This window comes from Pseudopodoces humilis, chromosome 6 (genome assembly GCF_049639895.1).
Source record: "Pseudopodoces humilis isolate 2021_Gansu_Grassland_sample_001 chromosome 6, ASM4963989v1, whole genome shotgun sequence".
Taxonomy (NCBI): domain Eukaryota; kingdom Metazoa; phylum Chordata; class Aves; order Passeriformes; family Paridae; genus Pseudopodoces; species Pseudopodoces humilis.
The window spans coordinates 24,983,198-24,995,285 of record NC_142205.1 but is presented as its reverse complement, the minus strand read 5'-3'; the positions used below and the strand labels follow the sequence as shown (position 1 = coordinate 24,995,285).

Here is a 12,088-nt window from a genome sequence, read left to right as displayed (position 1 = left end):
TCTAGCAATGTTTGTCACCAACTTGGAAAAAAAACCCCTTGCATTGTGTTTCAAAAACACACCATAATATTTTTTGGTTTTATTTTTGCTAACATTCAAAATCCAAGTTAAATTGTTGATCTGTTTTTGTGTCCCCTTGCAGGAGTAACAACTGTGTTGACAATGACAACACTAAGCATCAGTGCTCGAAATTCACTCCCCAAAGTAGCATATGCAACAGCTATGGATTGGTTTATTGCTGTTTGTTATGCATTTGTATTCTCTGCATTAATTGAATTTGCAACTGTAAATTATTTCACAAAGCGAGGATGGGCCTGGGATGGAAAAAGTGTAGTGAATGATAAGGTAAGTCCTAAGAAATAGTCCTATTTCTAGTCAGTTACCTAAACCAGCTCTAATATTGTTTTGATATTTTGCTACATATAAAAAAAAAAAAAAAAGAAAAAAAAAAAGATTCTTTAAATCAAAAGAATGTAGATGTATTTTCTGTCTGAAACAGAAATGTATCTGACCTCATATGTAGCTAACATCATTTGGTTTCACTAATCCAGATTTAGTTATCAAGAATGTTATTTTTTTATTTTGGGAACTGTCTTGTTTTTTGACTTCTCAGATACAACTGTTTATCTGGTTATTCATAAAATTTAATCCAGATTATATTGGTTGACCACTTTTAAATTTTTTTTTAATTCAATTGTGTTGGAAATAAGAAATATATAATGTATATTAATCTTCACAGTATGTAAGGTTTAGAAAAACAAATTAAAATCCATATATGTAAGTACTGTGAATAACAAAATCTAGATCTTCTGAACATTTCCAGTATTCTAAAACTTATCCCTAATAATAGCCAGACATTAATTTAAAAACTATTTTAGACAGCAGATGTACAAAATTCTTCACCTATGATGTTTTGATGCTTTGAGTACACAGAAACACAGTCATGCTATAATTTTCTGGTCTTTATAATGCTGCAGCTGTGATGGAATGGAAAAGTTTTAACCTGATAGAATTTCTCATTTCACAAACAGAATGATCTGGTGACACACCTAAATTTGTGTATTCGCAGTTTAGAATTGCAAAAAAACAGAACAATTATTAGAGCTCGCTCATTTTGACTGACTTAATATATTTTATCCTTTTTTCCTATCTCAGACCTTGATTTTACCAATGAAAACAGATTTCTTCTGAAAAATACACAGCTTTTTGTGATTCTTCTTAAAATAGGATAGAATTTCATTTGCTTCCTAAATTATTGTAGTTAATGTGAAGCAGGTTTCATTAACTGATTTCTCATCATTTCAAATGCATAAAGAAGCAAAATGTTCAGTTAATAGTAAAGGAGAATTAGAAGAAATGTTCATTCTTCATAATTCCCTGTGATTTCCGGAACGGCATGAACAATCCATAACTTCAGGATCTGTTACCTCCTGCTCGAGGTAAATCAGGGGAAGTTTATCAGCATGTCATGAGTTAAGCTTTTCAGACTGGCACATTGTCCTGGCATTTTAATAGTGTAGGGAGCCCTTATAAACTCTATGATCATCCTTTGGTTATTCCTTTAAAGTACCACAGTGTTGTCTCCTGATCTCAGGAATGACAACTCCTTAAGTTATCTTAGGCAGTATTCCTTGCCTAGGAGTGGCAGTAGTATCTGTTACATTCTAAGAGTTCTCCACTTTCTTCAAAGTGACTTCTTAACAAGAAGATAAGCTTTTAACATAGTCATAGCTTCTCATCCAAAAATATGGTTCAGCTTTGTTACGCCAGTCTCATTAATGGTATTACAGATACCTTTTGAAAACACACTAATAGTGTCTGAGAGGAAAGTCTTATAGATGAATTAAAGTGTTCCTCTCATAATTTGATTTGATAATTTGCTCTTTTTTTAGCTGAGTGCATCTGTTCACCTAAAGCCAGGCTTACCCTTCACCAATTAAAATGAAATATGTTTCCTCAGTAACAGTCATTTGTGTTCACATTATATGGAAATTCTTGTCTAAGTGCTGTTGACATGGAATTTGCCTCACAGGAAAGCAGGTGCAGGAAAAAGCTGCATAGTTGATCAACTATTTTTCACATTCCAGTCAATAAGGAACAATGCTGAATTCCCAACTGATTCCCAGATCCTCTTTTTATGTGACACCCTCTCCTAAGACGATGTATTTTGGGCACAACATCTAATCATGAAGATCTTAGTAAGATTTTTAGATGGCCCAGATAAATATCAAATTGGATGTAATTTAACCCCAAAATTTCAAATAGAGTAGATGCCTCCCAGTGGAAGCAAGAAATTGAAATGCACCTATATGACAACTGTCACAAGAATTCCCTTATTGTGTCACTTCCATCAAATTAAAAATCAAGACAAACCAATCCAACTGATGATTTTTTATATGATCCAGAAGTTAACTATTTCTTTATCTGCTTAATTCTGTATTTTGTGGAAGAGATGGACTAAATCTAATATTTATTCACTTGCCTCTAAATTACATAGATATATCTTAAATTACATTATTGTATGATGTTTTATATATAAATTATATCTCTTATATTTATATATATGTAAATAATATATATTGCTTCCTAAGAAACTACCTTCCATTCTTTCCTGCAGGTTATTAGAAATTCCTTAGTCTAAGATTTCTGCAAAGCACTGGATTAATTTATAGCATCACAGTCTTATTGCATAAGCAGTCTGTGAACCTAGGTATTGGTCTAAAAGCCCAAGGCTGTATTCATTCCCTATACATCCCTTTGCCATGTGTACACAAGGACTCTCCACTGAACTGCCCCTGGTTGAACTTTAGCCCTTTGAAAGGATACACAATCCCATCACAACACACAATTGGTGAGATTGAAATTAACCTCTGAAGATCATTAAATTTATTTCCCCTAGTGCAAGAAGAGTCAACTAGGGATGTTTGCTCAGGGTCATTGTCCAGATATTTTTTTAATATTCTCCAAGATGAAGATTACACAACCTCTTTAGGTAACCTGTGCCAGTGCTAGGTCATGCTCATAGTAAAAGTTGGAGGTTTTTTAATACCTAATTCTGTGTTTCATGTTGAACTCTTTGCCTCTTGTCCTTCCACTGGATTTCACTGGGAAAAGTCTAATCTTCTTTATTCTCAGATATTTACATACATTGATAAGACTCCCCCTGAGCCTTCTCTTTTCCAGGCTGACCATCCCCAGCTCTCTTGGCCTTTTATAATTCAGATGTCTCAGGCTTTAAATAATCTCTGTGGTCCTTCTCTAGACTAGTTTCATTCATTCTCTCTTGAACTGGGAAGCACAGAACTGGATCCAGCACTCCAGATGTGCCTCCCCAGAGCTGAGTTGAGGGGAATGATCACTTCCCTTGGCTGGCTGGCAGCACTCTGTAACCCAGGAGGCTGCTGGCCATTGCTTCTGTGAGGGCTCAGTGCTGACTTGTGTTCAACTTGGTGGCCAAAGGCCCCAGGCTTTTTCTACAAAGCTGCTTTCTAACCCATTAGCCTCAAGCTGCATTGGTGCATAGCTTATTCCTCCCCAAGTGCAGGACTTAAATTGCCCTTTTCTGGGCTTCACTAAATTAATTCCATCCCACTCTTCTTATCTTCTGCTGCTGTTTTAGGTTCTTAGTCCTGTTTTCATCATTGTTATGCATTTTTTTAACCAATAATTGATAAAAAACAGAAATAGTTCTAGGGCTAAATCTCAGCTCAGTTCTAAAACTATCAATCAGGATTCCTTCTTTCACTTAATTGCAATCTCTTCCTGACCTCTCTATATGTGTGTCTATGTATATTTATGTGTAAATACATTTCTCCAGAGTATCTAAAAAAATGTATATGCTTAATTCTGAGCATGAAATTCTATGCTGAAATTAATTTATTTATTAGTGGTATGTTAAGACATGCCCAAATAAAAGTCATGCTAGTTTTATGTAAGAAAGGTGGCCTAATTTTAATTTTACTATAATGATGGGTAATCTTCACAGAAAACATTGTATAGAACTTGCAATTCTATTGTAAGGAGACAGATGTAAAAGACGCTACAGAAAGGCCAACTCTTTTCCAGTCATGCTTACAATCACAGTAACAGAGATTTCCTCACAAACTTCAGTAGGGCATTTGATGGTGCAAGAGAATCTTATGTCACCTCAACCTTCTTTTTGGATAGACTTAAAATGTCTTTCTTTATATCTGAATTTATTGGCATGGTATTTCTTTTAATATGCTCACTTACTTCTTTTACTTTTGAAATTATGATTTATTAAGTCTATTCTGGCATATACACATGAAATATTTAATTTCCTGCTGTCTTCCAATAGAAAAAAGAAAAAGCATCTGTCATTAAGAAAAACAATGCCTATGCAGTGGCTGTTGCCAACTATGCTCCAAATATTACCAAGGACTCAGTGCTACCAACCATCTCCAAGAGTGCTACAACTGCAGAACCCAACAAGGCAAAGCCAGAAGCGAAGCCACAAGAAGCAAAGAAGACATTCAACAGTGTTAGCAAAATTGACAGAATGTCTAGAATAGTGTTTCCAGTCTTATTTGGTACTTTTAATTTAGTGTATTGGGCTACATATTTAAACAGGGAGCCCGTCTTACTTGGCTTTGCACCATCAACCTAAAAGCTGACTTGCACTGAGGACTTCAAGCATCATTCTAATCAGATAGGTTGTTCGCTATGTACAGTCCGACTAATAACTGCTAATCTGTGAACCATTATGTACAGTGTGTATATAAATGTCTTGTCTGTGTGTCTCCAAAGGAGGGACACAGTGTTAATTCATGGGTCTGTAAACAGATAGCACCCATGGCAAATACAGCCAGCTCTTTAAAAGTTAAACCCAGGGGACTTCTGTTAAACTAGGATTCAAATATACAGAATTATATTCTCTCCGTACAATGAGATGAAGATGTGATTCTACATAATTATTTAGGAGCAGTATTTTTTTAATTTAAAGTTAAGATATTTTTCTATAAAGTAAGTAATTCTACTTTAGTGAAAGAAACTGTCATTTAAAAAAAGTGATTTTTTTAAAAAGGTGTAATTGTTTCATACAATAGCAGTACCCATGTACATAACAGTATGGAGGTAGTACAGTTCTGCTCTTCACAAACATTCTGGATACAAGTTAGATTGAAGAGGTAGTGAACACTGCTATACGGCAAAAGCCACAAGTTTCTTACTTCTGTCCTCTTTGAAATTGTTAATAAATTAATCTAATTGATTTCAGGGAAAAGGGTTTGTCAAACTCAATAGCAACCAACTTCTGCTAGTGAGATACTTATTTTTTCACTGTTTTATTTATTTGATATTACTAAAATGGATTGTCTGGTTCAGCAAAGCTGGATTTTTTTATTATTATTATTTTTTATTTTGTTCTTAATTGAATTATTTTCAGATTTATAGAATCACTCAGAAATTTTTCAGGTTTAAGTTTATAAGTAATATTATGTATTTTTTTTTCTTTTGCTTGATGTTTTCCTAAAGCCTGCCATTACAATATTTACCTGTATTTGTCCCAGGAAGCACTGTTTTCAAGGGAAACAAGAACCATGATTTAAGTTCAGGAATATGTCCATATAATAAAATTTACTGCTGCTTTTGTAAATTGCAACTTTACATTTCGCTGACATAACTTTACAACAACTTTGTATACTAGAAATGATTTTGCTAAGATTTGAATGTTATTTTTTTAATAAAAGGTCATGCATCATCTGTAGGCATCAACTGTATTTCATATACACAAATATAACAAAATTGGATCTGCCACTGGCAATTTTATAAGAACATTTAATACTATCAGTAAAATTGTTTTTCTTCTGAGCCTTTGCAAAGATTCTTTATGCCCCTAAAGGCCTGGTAAATCATAGCATAAATAATAATTATGTACTGTATTTAGATTTTAGTATACTTGGCCAATCAAAACTATTTTGATTCACACATACATTAGCAGTTATTAGTTGACCTTTAAAAAAAGATACACCTTTATGATGATGTCTTCTAGTAGAGACATATGTAGTCGTATAGTGTCATTTATTGCAGTTTTGTACAGTAACTTGAGTATAGTGCATAAAATAGATATGTTCAGAGTTTAAAAAAAGTTGTACAAATATTTCTAAATCAAATAAAAGAGTATCTTAAGACATGGAAGTGTGCTAAAAACAACAAAGAGAAACACTGCTTTCTTTTGCTGTTTTATTTTCTTGCTTTTTCTTTGCTTTTGATGTGATTCTGTTTTGTACTTTGTGTGACAGTATAGATGCCAAGGTCACAAATGCATATTATAAATAGAATTAATAGTTAAGACAGAGTTGACATCAGTAAAATAAAGACATTTAGTAGGTTATAAAAGAAAGGGAGAAGCATGGACAAGGTGTGTATCCCTTGAATTCCCTCTAATTAAACTGTCAGACTAAACCTTTCTCATCAACAGTAGCTTAAAAATGAGCACTTTACTCAGAACATTAAAATAAAAATATCCTTATTTTCATATATATTTATATGTAAATGTAGATCTTCCATGTTACATGGAGATGTGTGCAATAGTGTGATTATGAACAAAAGGCTAGAAGGCAAGCAATAAAAAAGGGTTTTTTCATGGTATAAGCATACATTTTTAAACTGTTTCATTTGTAAATTATAAATTTTCCCTTCAACATCACATTGTCCAGGTATGAATAAATATATAAATATGTACATATGTACAAATAATTGTAAATATTAGGACTGTAGAAAAATCCCTTCACTTTTAGCTCTGTTTTTGGCAAAGGGCTCTGACTGTATAGTTTAATGGAGGCCCCTGCTAAAATGCTCTTGAACTTGAATAGCTTGATTATGTTTTCTGTGGCTGAGGTCTCCTTCCTGTGACCTAGTGAGAGTTCTTACCTTCTGTTCATATCAGCAAGATCTAGGGACTCTCCAAACCTCACCGGACTGGGGTATGAGTAACAGAGGTTTGTGTCTCACCCTTGGCTACATCCCAGGTACTCAAACTTTTCACAGTGTTGAAACTGTTGTGTATTTCTCCAAGCATGACACTGTTCAGTCAGAACTCTCCCCATGCCAACCAAATATGAGTGTGCTCAGTCATGTTGAATTACCTGATAAGGAAGGATTTTGCATCCTTATCCAAGAATGGGATCTCCTCAAAAGCTTTTAATGGTAAAGTCTTCTCCAGCAAGACTTCTCTGGAAAATAACATCTGGGTAACTCAGAGCTGCATGCAAAAAGCATATCTTCAGTTTGCACAAAAAGCCCGATGCTGTCTCATGTTAGTCAGCCCTGCTGCTACTGCTTTTATTGGGTACAACTATTTTTTCATTCACTGACCCTTTTCTCTACACTTGCTTGAGTAGGTAGAAAAATCCAGGTGTTTATCACAGGGTAAAGTTACATTTATTGCCCACTGTATGTAGAAAAATAGGCTAACTATATGAACTTACTATAAGAAAAAAAAAAACCCTAAACATTTTAAATATTTACATGCAGTTATTGTGGGCAACAGCAAGACTTTTAAATGGGCATGCTCCAGAAAATTTAGTTGGTCTACATTAAAGCAATCTCCTATGGGAAGAAAGAGTATGCTTTACTGTTTCACTGCTGAAACATATACAATGGCCCAACTGAGTACACATAAGTTGCAAATTTGTTAGATTACCAGCTGGATAGGTGAATACAAATGTAAAGATTTAAGTGAATGGGAGCATCGTGCAAGGAGTACTAGAATACAAGAGTTAGGCCTTATCTTCATTTAGAAAGAATCTGTGTCATTTCATTTAGTATATAGAATCTGTGTATGGAATTTTAAAGCTAATGTCACAATCTGTGTGCCAAATATGTAGAGGTTTCATGTAATTTGAGTAAATCTTGCAGGTCTGAAATATTTAAAGTGGGGAGTATGAATGAGAAAATGCAAGTCAGTTCTCTATCGAGGACTTGCACATGGAATCTTCCGGTGAATTTTTTGGTTGACATATAAATCCGATTTACTTCTCCCATTATTCTTGGGTCAGCGTGTCATATTTTGTGACTGAAAAAATTAGTAAAATAATTACAAAGATAAAACACTGTGGTAAAGTTAGCTTGGAATTACAGTAATTCTAAATGAGGTTTATGAAACAGGCTTCCAGTGTAGTACTCGGGCACATACTTCTGGATGCATGTGTCAGTTAATTTAACAGTAATTTGTAAATCAGCATGGAAAGTAGAGATCAGCACAGTTTATCAGCCAGAGCTGTCTGCTGGAGACTTCATGACAGAGGAATAGCTTTGAAAGTTCTCAGTGATGCTGTGGCAAATTAAATTACCTCCACCTGTCATATGTGAGCTAATTGTAACTGTTGCATTGTTGAGCATCTCTAAAAAATAATATGGTAGGTGTTCTGAGTTATGAGCTTTAGTTTAGGAAACTACTCATACCACTGAACATTATTCTAGAACAAGGAGCCAATTTGCCCATATAGTCACAGGAAAGAGCATCTAGAGAGTGAACAGGAGCCTTAGTGAGTCACCTTCCCTTCCCAGTGCTTACATAACTAGTGGATAACATACAGGGTGATGGGACTTTTCAAAACTGACCAAAAACTGTCTGCACGAAATCAACCAGAAGCAGCCGGGAGGAGATATGGATGTATGGGAGAGGAAAGGAGAAAACAGAGTACACAAATGGCTTTGTTACCATGGCAGTGGAATGTCAGATAATTGAGGAAGAAGTCACTGGGGGAGGTAATGCGTATTTTTGTTTCAGCTTCAGTTCTGAGCCTTCATTGCCATATGTGAGTTTTGGGGCAGTAACTTCTAGAGCTCATAAAATGGAAATACTTGTATAATTCTACTGAACTTGAGGGACATGAGTTGTGCCTTTGAAAGTGAGAGGCCTCTACTGACTGCTTTGTGAAAACAGACCATGCAATGCTGTGTGTCTCCTGTTGTTTGGAATCTTGGGTGGAAGGAGAAAAGAAGCTTGGGAAATTAAGTAGAATTTTGTTAATTCTACACTTTGTTTTCTTAAAAAGCGTGGCTTTCACTTAAGCACAGAGAGTCAGCACTCATCCTCCATACCTCTCATTCCTATTCTGAAAGCTTCATAGTGCACAGGTTTTGCCTTGGCCTTCACAAAATAGATGAAGTCTATGCTGCTGAATATTACCACCCCTACCAAATTTGCATGAAAGATTGTTTCAGTGTGGATATAAAGCTATCATCATCTATGCCCGATTATGTGCGGACACATACTGCTAAAATTTATAAAGCCATGAAATGTGTTTTAAAGTAGAGGAAGAAAACATTTAAAAATATACGCAGGACGATAAACAGCTTCATTTAAAAAACACAGTCTGACAATTGTACAAATGTCTAAACATACCTAAATAAACTCTCTGAGTGTGGTATAATTTCATGTCACATATAAAGTTTTTGTCTTGCATACATTTAAATGCTAAATTAATTATGTGAAATTATCTGAAAGTCAGATCACCTTTCAGCCTTGAGTAAAGTGAATGGCTCTTTATAAAGCGGTGTTAGGATTCCTTCCATCTCATCCCAGCAATGGTGAATGTCCTGCTAGAATGCCCTTAGTGTGCAATATAAATTCAAGTTATATCCCTTTAATATCCCTTTAATATATATATTTTTTTTCTTTTTAGTCAAGGAAACCTCCACCTAATTTCTGTAGATGACCCAAACTCCCTAACAAATATAACTTTTAATTATTTTCTAAATCCAGTTGTTAATTACAGCCGTCTGAGAATCAGTGAGGGACTTTAGGTCTTTAGTAGTAGAAGCTAAAGGCTCAAAACTTTGTTACAATCCATGGCATGTGTTAATCACATAAAATGGTTTTTTCCCTCTACTTTAAACCACTTGATTTTCTAGATTCTTTCTAAGTGAATCTTTTAACTCTTGTTTCTGGAGTCTGATTATATCTTACTGGAAGAGGATAAATTTTGAGGGCTTGGCATCTCTGATGGAGATCAGGGCAAAATTTACACTGAATTTAAAATAAAACTAATTTATGTCCTCATCATATTCATCTCTATCAATGAAGTCAGTAAGGAAGAGGAATACCTAACTACACCTGGGCTTTCCTTCAGATATGGGTTGTCAGGTCTTTGATCCATGAAAAGCTCTTAAAAGGAGTGTCAACCATACTGAAACACAGGACTTTATGTCTGTTTTTTTCCTTGATATTTATTAATGCCCTTTAATATTGTGAAAGTGCTATAAATTAGGATGAGGTGATAACACTAACAGAAAGGAATTTGGAGGATACTTTAAAATATGCAAGATGATGTATACTCTTCCTCTAGTGTTGGAGTCTACATAAATATATATGATTATATTTTTATTGTTGGATAATTTAAAAGTTCTATTTTGCTTTCAAATTCTTTACATAATGTTGTGAATAATTCACTTGGTAAGGTGTTCTGGAGTGTGTCCTTATGCATTCAAGGTTTTTAATGACTGCAATAAGTGCTTTCATTCATCTGATATTAAAAGGGGTGAGCTTCAACAGGTTGAAGTGTTATATTTGTTTTCCAATACTTTATCCATCAAACTATGCTGTTGAGGATGGGTGGAAGTAGTGAATGGAATAAGATATTACTTTGAACAACTGCTTTTGATATTCTTTATTAGATGTTCATTTTGGCTGAATTTATCAGTTTATAGGCTACTGTAGCTTAGCAATAGCACGGAATGCAATGTAGTACTTTACATCTATTAGAATACATATGCACCGTATCTATAAACTGTTAAAAAGTCAGTTCCTAAACTGCACCCCTTCACCTTCTCCCCTCCAAATAGTCACTTTATTAGGAAAAATTTGAAGGCACTTTAATTTTAATGGAAGTGATTACACTAAATGTTGTTATACTTGATTAAAAAAAAATAGTCAAAATAAAGTGGTCTCTGATTCATACATGGTTTGCAATTTCTCAGCTGGGCTGGAGTCAGAAAACATTTATGCATTGTACGACAAATCTACTTTAGTGAGTCACTTAGGTGTGAAAATGTATAGGACTTGGAAAATAGGCACTCCCAGTATATTAAAAAGAAATAAGGGAATGGGAAGAATGAAACCAATAATTTTGAAATTAAACACCAATCAAATATGCACAGTAAGAGACTGCATGATAAATGTAAGTATACTTAACCTTGAACATCAATGTCATATAAAATCTTCTGGGTGACAGTTTACTTATTTAGTAGGTTTCATAGTTATAAATAATTAAAGAAGATGATAATATTCTGTAATTTGTGACCTTGTTTTAACTGGGAAAATTGTTACTTTTCTAAAATGTAAAAGAAATAACTGGATTTATGTTTGAATGTGTCACTGCTTGCTGTTGAAGAATATTTATTAACCACATGCAAAATATTGCTTAACATTATCTTTTTGTACTTCTTATTAAAGTTAATTTAAATATAGCACACTTTGTATTTTTGTTTTTAATGCTTTGACAGGACAAATATTTAATTCCTTTCATGACTTTTCTCTTGGGACTTGTGTGTGGGTTTTTAATTTTCTTGCTTTTAAACAACTCATTACAGCCTCTATGAAGGTGCTTTTTTATTAAAGACAGTATTTCCCAAAGGAAACAAACAATATATTGGAAAGAAAATATTCCTCAGCTTCGTGAGGGTTTAGCAGATGCCCTATTTGAAAAATGAGTAATATAGTAATATGAGGTATATAAATATTGTGTATTCATATTACAAATGACAATATTTCATATTTTCTGAAGGTTATAAAACATGTTGCTGCTGGGTATACAGTAACAACCGAATGATGTGGAGCATAAGAAACCTCCTACCAGCTTAATTAGTCAGTGGGAGTATATGGGGTAACAAAGCTTACTTAGAAGCAAACAAAAGACTATACTGTTAGTAAGGTGTAGGTTTGGGTTTGGTTTTTTGTTTTAAAATGAACCTTCTGATTCCAAGTCTTTCAGTGGAAAAGCTATAGATTTTTCTGGGATGACCCTTTATTTTCCTGTAAAGTTGCATGGTCTCACAAGAAACAAATAAATGTTCTTCATGGATGATGAAGAACATGACATCCTTCTGTCCAAATTGGAGAGAC

General features: G+C 34.2%; 1 protein-coding gene across 1 annotated transcript in view; it reads left to right on the top strand.

Annotated features, from left to right (window-relative positions):
• The window catches only part of GABRA2 (gamma-aminobutyric acid type A receptor subunit alpha2), a 64,378-nt gene extending 53,011 nt beyond the window's left edge, over window positions 1-11,367 (top strand). Inside the window, exons 8-9 of the mRNA XM_005517737.2 lie at window positions 143-345; window positions 4,319-11,367. Of these exons, the coding sequence (XP_005517794.1) occupies window positions 143-345; window positions 4,319-4,627 (512 nt within the window). The 3' untranslated portion in view covers window positions 4,628-11,367. The remainder of the gene's footprint in view (window positions 1-142; window positions 346-4,318) is intronic.
• The last annotated feature ends 721 nt before the right edge of the window (window positions 11,368-12,088 follow it).